Source organism: Cyrtonyx montezumae, unplaced genomic scaffold (assembly GCF_038088225.1).
Source record: "Cyrtonyx montezumae isolate F1298 unplaced genomic scaffold, pur_monq_1.0 scaffold_29, whole genome shotgun sequence".
NCBI lineage: Eukaryota > Metazoa > Chordata > Aves > Galliformes > Odontophoridae > Cyrtonyx > Cyrtonyx montezumae.
Genome location: NW_027072033.1, coordinates 848,655 through 863,043, shown reverse-complemented (window position 1 = coordinate 863,043; position 14,389 = coordinate 848,655). Strand labels below are relative to the sequence as shown.

Here is a 14,389-nt window from a genome sequence, read left to right as displayed (position 1 = left end):
TTCACCAAAATAACTAGCAATTCAAGCTTTAGGATCAAAGATGCCACTGAAACTTTCTTAACTTAATAAATGTTACATGTTCCAAATGGAAGTTGAAACCTAATATTCTTATTATAATACTTTCCACCATTTTGAAATATAAGATCCTTGTATATTAAATATTGTGACTAATGAAAAAATAAATGTAGCTTGTTATTGACTTCAAAAGCAGTAACTGTTTCCACCATTCATTCTGAGGCTTAGAGTATCATAAAACAGGGTAGACTTTCCTACAAAATCAAGTTTGCTCCACATCTGAGGCTACTGAAGTAGCTGATCAGTTAGCTGATTCCTTGAAAGTGTGTTTGCCTGACTAAAGCGTTTATTTAGCTTGTCTGTTGTTTTGCCTAGATCAGTAGTCCCAGGAATATTCTAGGATTTTTTTATTTTTACTGAGAAAGCTCAGCATGTTGACTATGATGTAAGAAATTCTACTTACTTTGGATAAGTTAATAAATGTCTGTTCTTTATGTACTTGTTCCAGTAAATCCCTCAGCAAGATTCTTTGAATTTCTCAGCTTTTAGAAATAAAAACTTGGGTATTTTCTTATTTACTGAGGTAGAATTTAAAGCTCTCAGAATCAGATGCCAGTCATGTGGGACTTCTCAATCTTTACACACGTATTTAGTGAAATATTCTCATGAGTGAGGAGTTATGTTTTGTTTTAGTTTCAGGATGAAGGATTATATAGAATTGTTTCCTATGTGGACAGTTCTTAATAGCTAGGACATTTTCAAATGCTGTTATATAAACACTCTGAGACTTCATGGGAAATTATGAAGACACTGACTGATTTTCTGTGGAATTCAGTTGTGCAAGAATGCTTAACCATGGCATTTAATTCAGGAGAGCTATACAATATTAAAGTGACAGGTCACAATTTCTTTTAACATCTGACAAATACATAATATGCCTTTTTTATGTAGAAATTAATCATTTGCTGAAAGTCTTATCTTTCCCAGTTATTCAAAACCCACTGTTTTAGTGATCTCTGAATAAAATGTTATTTATTTATTCCTGTAATTTAGCTAAAGATAATGTTCCTGATGATTTCTCCATTTTAATAGAAGAGGATTAGGCTTCAGAGACAAAAAAACACTGAAGTTGTTTCATTTGGCTCTTCTCAGTTTCACCTGCAACTTTCTTCCTTAGAATTAATTTCCTTGTACTTTGTTATTGTATAAATGAAATTCTGTAACAGTATAAAGTCTAATTTTCATCTGCCTTGTTCAAAAGTAGGGGAATTGTTTTCATAAAATTGAGGTGAAATATTTCTACCCCAACATTTATTCGGTTCTGATACTTTTGTGAGGTGCAAAGGGGGATCTCATATAGGAGTAGTATATAGTAGCATATAGTAGTATATAGTACATATAGTAGTATCCCAGTATATATAGTAGCACCTCTGAGAATGGAAATAATATAACATTTTAATATTTCATTCTTTTTAATGCATTAATACACTCCATTTGACCTCTCTAAGAGTAAGATGCTTTAGTAGCCAAGTATTTGGATGTAGAATATCTGTTTTGTAAAATGTTGAATTTATCCCTGATGAGACTTTATCAATTTAAAATCATCTCCTGTTAAGTAGCCAATATGGACAACATAACTAGCTCAGTTAATCAAAGGAAAGTATTCTTTGTGATGTGTTAGTTTATTTATTTATTTAAGCATTGCTAGTAGTTATTAGGACTAAACATGCAAGAATAGACTGAATTTGAAATTGATGTAATTGATAATGTTAGAAGGAATGAAACAAGATTAAGAACAAATGCTCACTTGATACTGTGTTCTATTTATATGAGTGCTCACAAGGGAAGGGAAAATATATTTCACCTCCAGAAGTAAATACAGTCATCTCATACTATTTACAATATATTCGAAGTGCGTGGAAATAAAAATCTTCTGGAAATATAGGCACTCTAAATGGAAAAAAATCCATCCTGTGAACTTAGTATCTACATCCAGGACTCACATTACAGGATTATGATCCTGTTAAACACTAAGAGAAGTGCCTATGAAATTGTTCTGTAAACTGTAAATATATCACTCTAATAAACAACATCTCTTAGCATAATTTCTGAAGAAAAAAATTGTTCATTACTTGGGAGAAGAGCGAGAGCAAATGCCACTGTACTGTCATTTATATGACATGAAAATTAATGTTATAACATTATAACATTAATTAACATTATGATAATTGCATGCACCGGTACATGCTGGGTGTTGACCTGCTGGAGAGGAGCTCTGTAGAGAGGGACCTGCGTGTCCTGGTGGATGACATATTGACCATGAGCCAGCAATGTGCCCTCGTGGCCAAGAGGGCCAATGGCATTCTGGGATACATTAAAAAGAGCATGGCCAGCAGGTCAAGGGAGGTGATCCTCCCCCTCTACTCTGCCCTGGTGAGGCCTCATCTGGAGTACTGTGTCCAGTTCTGGGCTCCCAGTATAAGCGGAGGGCCACAAAGGTGGTGAAGGGCCTGGAGGATTTCTCCTATGAAGAAAGGCTAAGTGAACTGGGTCTCTTTAGCCTTGAGAAAAGAAGACTGAGAGGGGACCTGATCCAGGTTTATGAATATCTGAGGTGTGGGGGGCAAATTGGCAAGGCCAGACTCTTTTCAGCAGTGTGTGGAGACAGGACAAGGGGAAACGGACAGAAACTGCAGCACAGGTGGTTCTGCATGAATGTGTGCAAGAACTTCTTTACGGTGAGGGTGACGGAGCACTGGCACAGGCTGCCGGGTGGGGGTTGTGGAATCTCCTTCTCTGGAGATATTCAAGACCCGCCTGGATGCCTACCTGTGTGACCTAGTGTAGGGAACTTGCTTTGGCAGGCGGGTTGAACTAGATGATCTCTTGAGTTTCCTTCCAACCCCTATGATTCTGTGATTCTATGATTCTTTGAGTTGCAATGTCAGTAAATAATGGAAGAGCAACTGACATAATCTGCCTGCACTTGTCTAAAGTGTTTGGTACTCTCCCACATGGTTGCCAAGTAGGACAAAAATGAATTTGACTGATGGACCACTCACTGAATATTGTCTGGATGGTCTTGTGCAGAGAGTTGCAGTCAACTGTTCAAAGTCTAAGTGGAGACAGATGATAAGTAGAGTTTTTTAGGGATTGGTCTTGGGCCAACTGGTGTTATTTAGCATCTTTGTAGCTGACATGGGCAGTAGGATCAAGTGTACCCTCAGATGACACTGAGCTGACTGATGCAGTTGACATGCTAATGGATATTTTCCAGAGAGACCTGGACAGGCTTGAGAGGTGGGCTTATGACAACCTCATGAATTTCAACAAGGCAAAATTGCAAGATCCTGAATCTGGGTTGGGGCAATCCCAAGCAGAAATACAAGTTGGGCAGAAAATGGCTTGAGAGCAGCCCCAAGAAGATGGATTTGGGAGTGTTAATTGGCAAAAGATTCAACATGAGCTGGAAATGTGCATTTGCAGCCTAGAAGGCCAACCATATCTGGGGTTGAATCAAGAGGAGCGTAACCAGCAGGTCAAGGGATGTGATTCTGCCCCTTTATTCTGCTTTTATACCATCTGCTTTTTGATACCATCTGGAGTATTGTGTTCAGTTCTCAAGCCCCTAAAACAAGAAGGACATAGAGTTGTTGGAGCAGGTCCAGAGGAGAGCCATGAAGATGATCAGAGGGCTTGGAACACCTCCCCTACGTGGATGGGCTAAGAGAGCTGGAATTCTGCAGCCTGGAGAAGAGAAGGCTACAAGGTGATCTTATAGTAGCCCTCCAGTAACAGAAGGGGGATGACGGAAAAGCTGGAGAGGAATTTTTTTGTAAGGGGATATAGTGACAGGATGAGGGGAAATAGTTTTTAACTGGAAGAGGATAGAATTAGACTAGATATTAGGAAGAAATCTTTTACTGTGAAGGTGGTAAGACACTGGAACAGGTTGCCCATTGAGGTTGTGAGTGCTCCCTTCCTGGAAGCATTGAAGGCCTGGCTGGATAGGGCTTTGAGAAATCTGTTATGGTGGGAAGTATCCCTGCCTATAGAAGAGAGGTTGGAACTAGTTGATCTTTAATGTCCCTTCCAACCCAAACCACTCTGTTTCTATTTTATTAACTTCAAATCATCATGCTTTTTCTAAAAATTAGCTCTCTAATTCCAGTGTTCAAACTGAAGCGAAACACAAAACTTTTTAGTATAATGCATGCAAATACTTCAATATATGAAAATAATTTCATTATTAGTAATGAATTGGAGAATAAAGAGGGCCCAAAACCTTCTGAGACTGAAAACAAATGTATCTATATATAACCCATTATGAATACGATTTTTCTATTTTTCTGTTAGTTCAGAAGTGAGAAAAATCCTTCACCAGTGGTTGTTAGAAAATACAGTAGGAGGTAACTGAAGAAAATATACTTTGTTTATATGTAAGACAGGTAAAAAGACAAGAGAATTTATCTGAAGATTGCAAAAATAATCGATCAGGAAGTAAAGAGTTGACAAGTAAATATCCTTATAGCCCTTTGTGCTCAAACTTTGTGGCACACTTATGTCTAGTATATACAATATATACATCCCATAGAGACTCCTCAGTGCTTCCCAGATTGGCCTGGAAACATTCACACCACACATTACAAACATCTGATATAACTCTCTGTTTTGCAACAAGGTTGTCCTGATATCCATCATGCTCCCCAAATTTATGCATCATGATGTCCAATTGTATGCTATAACAAATAATATCTTGCCAGTCTCAAATATTTGATATATACATTAACATTGATGCAGGTGTAAGACACAGTGAAAAAGAGACTAGAAAGTATTGGATGAGTATCTAACATGCTGTGATAGTCTTTTCTGAAGGATTTGGCATCTGTTTTATTTCCTTGAGCCTGTAGTCTCTTATAGGAGGAGATCAGGCTGCTGAAGAAGACAGGAGGAAAGCTGCTTAAGAGCCTTTGACAGTTGAAGGCATGATGTGAAGAGGAGCAATGCAGTGCTGTGGGAGACATGTTGCAGCTGATGAATAGGCATCCAGAACAAGCTTTGTTTTCATGGAGATACCTTGCAGCTTTTGCTCCATAGCTATTCTGGATCTTATCTATAACTGGTTAGGGGTAAACTGTCAGAGAGTTTCTGTATCTTTATTGTAATTTCCCAAATGATTGTTCCTGACATTGGGAGTCTATGTATCTGTGCCTCCTTCACTTCTATCCATGGAATGTCAGGCAATGTGATGAGGAGAAATAGGCTACATGGTGGCTTATTTTGCTAAAACTGGAAAAGATTTAAGGAAAATTTACCTCCCTCATCTCGTAGAAGATAGTACTGCAGTAGCAGAGGTATGGATTTACATGATTTTCTAAAATTTATTTCTTTTTAACTTGCTGCATCATTTCACTCTGAATAATATTCTTGAGTATCCAAGTGAAAATGTATTTTGCAGGTGAACATTAAAAATTACATTCTCAGCACAGTCTGTATGAGTACTCCTATCAGTTACAACTTGCCATCTTGAATGCTCCTGCCCTGTAGAGCAATGATATATTTAGAAGTGTTAGTGCATAAAATGAGGATTTTTAGTGGAAAGTAAGGTTGAATGGTCTTGCATGATGTGTGCCACAGTTTTCTTATATGCTACGGATATGAACCACTTGATTTGTGGTCATGAAGTTCCTTATTTAAACTCCAAACTTGTATATTCAGTTTTCTTAAATGTCTGACAATTTCTGACTACTCTACAAGTCACTGAATAATGAAACAGTGTGAATACAGAGATGAGGTGTTGATGGTTGTGACACAACAGTGTAGATGCAGCAAATGAAACCATAAAAGATATTTATCACCTTTGAAAATTTTTGCCTGTAATGACATAGAACATGGAAATTATTAGTGAGTATATAAACATAAAGTAATTGTGACCATGTAAGTTTAATCAGTGATTTAATTTGGAATTTTCATCATTCTTATGAAGTCAGATTTAAAAAAAGTCAATGCACTTACATAAACTTCAAGTATGGTGTATTACTACTACATTCTTCAGAACACCGATTTTACGTAATTGTTCTTCTCTCCTTGATCTCAGAGAGATGCTTCTAGTTCATCTGTTTGATATCATCAGCTTTATATTCAGTTAGGGAAGAATGTAATTTGTGTCAAAATGTACAACTTGTTAGAAACTGAATTTTGACATACTGTTTTCAGAAACTTCCAATTCTTGCCTATTTCTTCAACTTCCATGTGCAAGCATTGTGATTTTAATTCTGTGACATAAATATTCATTCAGAATTGATTTCATGCCATCATTTTAAAAATATTTAAATATTGTTTTGGAAATAAAATTGGATGGATATGATGGTGCTCTTCATATCACTGATGAATAGAAGTGTTTTAATTTAGTTTGCTAGCCAAATATTTCACTAATTAGGATTAAGTAAAATTTCAAATCCTTGTTTATACTGTGGTTTCCATGACAATCATGTGGATTGTAAAGAAAATATCAAAAAATTGTATAGAAACTACTATTGGTATATCCTGCATGTGTCTTTTCTAATGGAAAAATGAAAAAAAAATAGAAAAAAAAAGAAAAATTAAAGTAAAATATCTCAAAATATTGATATGAAATTCAAAATCGTGATTTCTTTGACGAACTTAAAAAAGAATAAAAAAAACTTTGAAATGTCTTAAACTTTCACCTGCACATTTAAATCAGGGCTCTGTTACATTTTAATCAGTGTATGAATGTGTGAGAAAATTAATAATTACATATGTGCACCATTATATATTTTTGTAAACACTTTTTGCTTACTTTAATTCATACGTAATATGATATCCCTTAAGATAATATTGTAAACTTTACTCAAAACTTTGGAATAAAATTAAACCATTTGATGTTATACTTAGAAAATGTGAAACCATGAATTCCACAGAAACATAAGATTGGATTCATGATTTTTTTCTTTTTTTTTTTTTTTCTGAATAATAAAGTCTTTATTGATTATAGTGGCAACTAGATATACAGTTGCTCTGCGTTTTCTGTATTTTTTCAAGAACATTAGTGGGTGAATTTCTCTATGTTACATCCAAGTCTCTGAGAACAAAATGGATTTTTTTTCCTATTTCCTGTCACCTAATACTCTAATAAACCCCACAAGATGCTAATCATGTCTGAATACTTGACAAAATTTGCAAAATAAATTTAAAAATATCTTATTTGTATTATCTCTCATTTTGCATTTCACTTCGTGTCTTGCCCTTGGACTCTTTCATCTGAATTGAGTCATGAGTTAGTAGACTGACCATAAAATCATAGAGTTACTTAAGTTGAAAAGGACCTTAAAGACCTTTTGGCTCTAAACCTCTGCCAGAGTCACTGTTGCCTACTATTAGGTCAGGATGCCTAGAGCCCCCATCCAAACTGACCTAGAACTACACATCTTCTTCAAGCAGCCTGTTCCAGTGCCTCACCACCCTCTGAGGAAATAATTTCCTCCTAAGATCTAAACTAATTCTCCCTTGCTTTAGTTTAGGAAGCAATAAATTGTCCTGTATAAAGTATTTCTTTCTTTTCCTTCCTTCCTTCCTTCCTTCCTTCCTTCCTTCCTTCCTTCCTTCCTTCCTTCCTTCCTTCCTTCCTTCCTTCCTTCCTTCCTTCCTTCCTTCCTTCCTTCCTTCCTTCCTTCCTTCCTTCCTTCCTTCCTTCCTTCCTTCCTTCCTTCCTTCCTTCCTTCCTTCCTTCCTTCCTTCCTTCCTTCCTTCCTTCCTTCCTTCCTTCCTTCCTTCCTTCCTTCCTTCCTTCCTTCCTTCCTTCCTTCCTTCCTTCCTTCCTTCCTTCCTTCCTTCCTTCCTTCCTTCCTTCCTTCCTTCCGAGTTCCTTCCTTCCTTCCTTCCGAGTTCCTTCCTTCCTTCCTTCCTTCCGAGTTCCTTCCTTCCTTCCTTCCTTCCTTCCTTCCTTCCTTCCTTCCTTCCTTCCTTCCTTCCTTCCTTCCTTCCTTCCTTCCTTCCTTCCTTCCTTCCTTCCTTCCTTCCTTCCTTCCTTCCTTCCTTCCTTCCTTCCTTCCTTCCTTCCTTCCTTCCTTCCTTCCTTCCTTCCTTCCTTCCTTCCTTCCTTCCTTCCGAGTTCCTTCCTTCCGAGTTCCTTCCTTCCGAGTTCCTTCCTTCCTTCCTTCCTTCCTTCCTTCCTTCCTTCCTTCCTTCCTTCCTTCCTTCCTTCCTTCCTTCCTTCCTTCCTTCCTTCCTTCCTTCCTTCCTTCCTTCCTTCCTTCCTTCCTTCCTTCCTTCCTTCCTTCCTTCCTTCCTTCCTTCCTTCCTTCCTTCCTTCCTTCCTTCCGAGTTCCGAGTTCCGAGTTCCGAGTTCCTTCCTTCCGAGTTCCTTCCTTCCTTCCGAGTTCCTTCCTTCCTTCCGAGTTCCTTCCTCCCTCCCTCCCTTCCTTCCTTCCTTCCTTCCTTCCTCCCTTCCTCCCTTCCTCCCTCCCTTCCTTCCTTCCCTTTCTCTCTTTCTTTCTCTCTTTCTCTCTTTCTTTCTCTCTTTCTCTCTTTTAATTTATATGTATTTATAATATATTTATAAATATATTTATAGTATTTATATAAATACTTAGATTATATATATATATACATAAATATATATATAATCTAAGTATTTTGGGTTAAACTTAATCTTTACAAGCTGATCTGTCTCCTGATTGGAATTTCGTGGGTAGATCTCATACTGACAGATTGTTTTGCATACAAATTTTATACTCACTTTAAGAGGAAAATGTAAAATCAGAAAATGTATTTTAATTCTTAATACACTGATCTGTATACAGTGGAACAGCATTTCACAGTCATCCATTTTTGAAGGTACTGTAAGAGTTCACATAAACCAGAGTTAATGAAGTTATAGTCTCTGGTTAAATAATAATAAATAAAATAATAATGATAAATATTTATATATATCAGTTTTGTAAATTAGGAATAAATTCCAATATTTTTCATTCTTTTTTAGGTGCTGGTGGTTGGTCTCCACTTGTGTCCAATAAATATCAGTGGCTTCAGATTGATCTTGGTGAAAGAACTGAAATAACTGCTGTTGCTACTCAAGGTGGTTATGGGAGCTCTGACTGGGTAACAAACTACCTTCTAATGTTCAGTGATAGTGGACGAAACTGGAAACAGTATCATCAAGAAGAAAGCATTTGGGTATGTTACTTCAGTAATGAGACTTAGATTTCTCCAGAAGATTTAAAATTGTTGGAGATGCATAGCAAGCAAGTCAGTGGAATATAAAGAACTACAATAACAATTTTTACATAGTTAGATATATGAAAAATTCTAGCTATTCACAAGTTAAGGAGTTCTGAAAAGCAAACAAAGATAAAAAATCTAGTTCAACATTACTTCATTATGTGACTCAAGACTCTATTCTGAAGACTAGAGTATTGCTACAAAATCTCTTTTGTTCCTGCTATGTATGATAAAATTATTTTCCCCAAATTTTGACCATATTGCTTCATATCAGTCTTGCCCATATCAAAATTGCCTTTTCATTGGAAAAAAAAAAAAAGTATAAAGATACAAAGATATGCAGAAAGAGCCGTTTCTTGTGGGCTTAATTTTTGTTCCTTTTCAATTCTACCCGTATTTCAAGTCTACCCGTAATCTTGATTTGGTATTTTATTCATTTTTCACCTATTAGCATTGTACTTAAAAATTAATAATTAATAAATGTGACTGCCATTACCTCCCATAATACTGCCCATTACCTCCCATCCCACTGTCAAGTTTAATGACAGTGGAAGATTCTCAGTAACAGATAGATAATGTCCAAAACAGAAGTTGAACATTAAACTATATCTTTAGACCATAGTTGAATCTTTCCTTGAGCCTCAGTGACTACCAAGCTGGATTATGGGAATAATATCAATTTTTTTTCTACTCTGATTTTATCCTGTCATTCTTCTTTTATTCTATCTATGCAAAGAGATGATTATTTTTAGAAATGTTACTAGACTTTAGGTTTTATTGTTTTTTTGTTTGTTTTTGCTTTTTACTACAGTTAAGCATTATGTTAAAATGTGTTTCACTGTATGAATTTGAATTTTGACTTTTAATTCTAGATGTTCTTGTTACTTTTATTGTCAAATCTCATCTGTGGTATAATGAGATTATGCAGAGGCTTACTCGTTGCATAATTATACTTCATTCTGGATTTGTTTTATGATTCTGCTTCAGATTGTGTTTTCTTAACAAGGAGAAATAAATGAATTTCTAATCCATATGCCTCTGAGGAGTGAGAAAAGAAAAAGAATCTTCCAACTTAAATGAACATACACAACTACAATAATGTCTTTGTCCATCTTATGATAGACTGACAAAGAAATCTGAGAAGTGAAACTGTTCGATCTCTTCAGTGAAGGCATTTTTGAAATACCATTTTTTACTGTGAAGAGTGACATGGTCATTATGTCTTAAATATTGCCATCAGTATAACAACAAACAAAAGTTCCTTAAATTGTTAAACACTGTTGCAGACATTGCAGGAGAGGAAAAGCAGGCAATTCCATTCTTTCAAATTTAATAAAAATGCTATTACTTTAATGACTGCTGTGCAGATTGGAGTTATGGCTTACAGGCAGTGATGCATTATTCAAGAACATAAACCATCAATTTCAGGGATTCTCTATTGATTTTTTTAATGCATGTTTATTTAGGAATTCTGCTCCTAGTGAATTGTATTTCCTCCATTCTAAGTCAATGCATATATTTGATCTTTGAATGCAACTTTTAAAATCTCTTTTACAGATTTTTCTCTGATTGTCGTGTTACTCTTCTTAAAAGAAATGCCCAAATTATTTTCAGTCAAGAACATCTTATATTTTATACCTTTTGTGTATATCTATTTTTATCTTCTTTTTAATGAGGTCATTGCCCTATGGCAAGATTGCTTACCAGAGGAAATAATTTTCCTTGTCTGCTTAACATGACCTAGCAGTGTGTGCTTGCAGTCTTGAAGACCAATGGTATCTTAGGCTGCATCAGAAGAGAAGTGGACAGTGGGGCAAGGGATGTTATTGTCCCTCCCTTATACTGATAAACCTGAGGCTCTATCTGGAGTAATGCATCCAGGTCTGGGGCTCCCAACATGGGAAAAATGTTGGGCTCTTGGAGAAGGTCCAGAGAATGATCGTGAAGATGATCAAAGGGCAGAAGCACTTCTACTGTGAAAACAGACTGGAGATGTTGTTCAGTCTGGAACAGAGGGCTCATTACAACCTTCCAATATTTAAAGGCAGATTATAAGTAGGAGAGAAATCAACATTTTACAAGGATATATAGTGATAGAATGGGGGATAAATTAAGGGAGCAAAGATTTAAATTAGATGTCAGGTGAAGTTTTTCTCTGAGACAGTTGTGAAATGCTGGAACAAACTGTCCAGAGAGTTGATGGATGTCCCATCCCTAGCAGTATTCAAAGCATGATTGGATGGTGCCCTGGACAATTTGATCTACTACTTGATCTAGTGGTTTGCTATCCTGCCTGAGGCAAGGGACTTAAACTTGAGTATCATTGAAATCCCTTATAACCCAAGTCATTCTAAGATTCTATGATTCTGTGAGAGAGCACTGTGATGCTATTAATATTTTAGAATACTTCATTACTTATAAATATTTGTATTTTCCGCTCACTCTTTCCACATCTGAATATATATTTTCTCTACAATTTTATAGCTGCTATTTTCCTTTCTGGAATTTAATTTTGAATTTCCTTTGTCAACTTTTGACTTATTTTAATTTATGGTTATGAAGCTCTTGACTTGTTAAATGATTCTTCAGATGTGGCATGTAATTTTAATTATACTTCTGGATAGAAGTGATGTGGTGTCTTTGTTAATCCCAAACTTATTGTACCTCATGGTACCCCTTTCTTTTATATTTCTTTTCCCTCACTTTAAGGTTTTTGTAACTGAGATGCAAAGAGGACTACCAGAGCATTTGAATGTTTTCTAGTTGTCTAAATTCTAAGGTCAGTGGTAAGGATGGTTCAGTACCTTTTTAGCTTGAGCTGTATCATGTATCCATACCTCTTTTTTTTTCTTTCTTTTTTCTTTTTTCTTTTTTTCCCTCTCACTGCTTACAAAATGATTTATTGTCAGTTTGTTCTCAGTTCAAATGCAGATATTCTGAAGCTGAGTGAGCTGAAGCTTTCTCATCTCCTTGGCTGCTGAATGCAATTAGTCTTCACTTCTCTACATGATAGGAGTAGATTTAAAAGGAGATATAGCAGTCTTGTTCTTTATCCATGCAATGTGTATTGGTCTTAGCCTTCTCGTTGACAGTTTACTGATGACATGTATGTGCCTTGATTTCTTTCTTACATCAGTAATTTTATCTTCCATAAAGATTTCATTTAGCCTTTAAAATCCTTCAAACACTAAAGATACTTACGAAAAACTGATTCCATTACAATTACAAGGTCTCATTTCATGGTTTAACTCTTTCCTTAGTTTATGATAACACTTATTTTGAAAAATAAATCTTTTAATGTTTTCAATGAAAAGTGAAGTATGCCTTTGTCCACTAGTAGGTATACATTTTAAGGTGTATTTTCCACTTAATTTATCTTAGCTGAAGAGAAAATTAAGGCCATCATTTTCTCAGTCTTTTCAGATGATATGGAAACAATTTACTCCTAAAATTTACGATTTGAATGATATGTAATGAAATTTTATAAATAGTGAATTATATGGTGTGCTTTTATTGCTGCATATATTCCCAGCTTCCTCTGTAAAGGATTAGGTACATTAGAAATCTCCCATGCTGTAAAACAAAACACCATTATGGTAAATTACAGACTAAGGAACACCTTAGAAGGTATGAACATCCTTGCAGAAAAATCAGAGCCACTACTCTTTATCCTAATATGCTTAAGTCTTTTGAGAGACTGGAGTGGCATTGGCTATCTTCCAGTCTTCAAGCACCTCTCCCATTTGCCAAGATCTTGCAAAGATGAGAATTGACTCTTCTAATACTTTCAGCATATGTGAATACATCCATCTGGGGCCTGTGAATTTGCACGCATTCATTTTGGCTAGACATTCTCTGACCAGATTCTCCTTGATCAAAGGAAGGTCATCCTTTCCCCAGATTCTCTCTTACCTCCAGGGTCTGGGATTCCTGAGGGTAAGCCTTAGTAGTAAACACTGAAGCAAAGAAGGCATTCAGAATCTCTGCCTTCTCAGCATCTCCTGTTACCAAGACACCCACCTTATTTAGTAGAGGATCCATGTTTTCCCTACTCTTCCTTTTATTGCTGACTTGCTTAAAACCTTTCATGTAATCCTTTACCACTTTTGCAGTTTAAATCCAAGAGGGCCTTAGCCTTCCTTGTAGCATCCCTACAAGCCCTGACAATATTCCTAAATCCTTCCCAAGTGGACAATCCCATTTTCAACATTTCTTGGGCCTTCTTCTTTCTATTTAGTTTATACTTGAGTTTCTTACTCATCCACACAGGACCCTGGCCCCTTTTCCTGTTTTCTTACTGTTAGTGATGCACTGATCTTGATCTCTTCAGTTTGACCAGATGGTTCTGGTTCAGCCATATCAGTCTCTTGCCTACCTTTCCTGACTTCCTACACATGGGGATGGAGAGCTTTTCCTTGAAGATCATAGAATCATAGAATCACCATGGTTGGAAAAGACATTTAAGATTATCCAGTTCAACTATCTCCATATCACTAATATTTCCCACTAAACCTTCTCCCTCAGTACAACACCTAAACATTTCTTGAAGATCTCCAGGGGTGGTGACTTGACCACTGCTCTTGGCAGCCTGTTCCAGTGCCTGACCACTCTCTCAGAGAGGAATTATGTCCTCATGTCCAACTTGAATCTCCTCTAGTGGAACTTGAGGCCATTCCCTCTAGTCCTATTACTAGCTACATGATAGAAGAGGCTGATACCCACCTCACCACAACTTCCCTTCATGTAGTTGTAGAGGGCTATATGGTCTCCCCAAGCTTCCTCTTCTCCAGACTGAGCAATCCCAGTTCCCACTGGTGCTTCTCTCATAAGGCTTGTGCTCCAGACCCCTCATCAGCACTGTTGCTCTTGTCTGAACCCACTCCAGGGCCTTGTAGATCTAGATCTATAATAGACCTATGAGCTCTGCTCTGCGCCCTTGCCAATGAAAACTGCTTCCAAGGATGTTCTGTTGACAGACTCCTTGAAGAGCTTGAAGTTGACTTTCCCATAATTTAGCACTCTAATTCTACTTCTTTACTGTCTCATATTTTTCGGGAACATGAACTCCACCATAACATATTCCCTACAGCCATGGTGGCCTCCAATCCTTATGTCGCATATCAGTTAATTTGCA

At 36.6% G+C, this 14,389-nt stretch overlaps 1 protein-coding gene across 1 annotated transcript in view; it reads left to right on the top strand.

Annotated features, from left to right (window-relative positions):
- The window catches only part of CNTNAP4 (contactin associated protein family member 4), a 191,889-nt gene that overhangs the window by 71,394 nt on the left and 106,106 nt on the right, over nucleotides 1–14,389 (top strand). Inside the window, exon 3 of the mRNA XM_065740549.1 lies at nucleotides 9,017–9,210. Coding sequence (XP_065596621.1) covers nucleotides 9,017–9,210 — 194 coding nt within the window. The remainder of the gene's footprint in view (nucleotides 1–9,016; nucleotides 9,211–14,389) is intronic.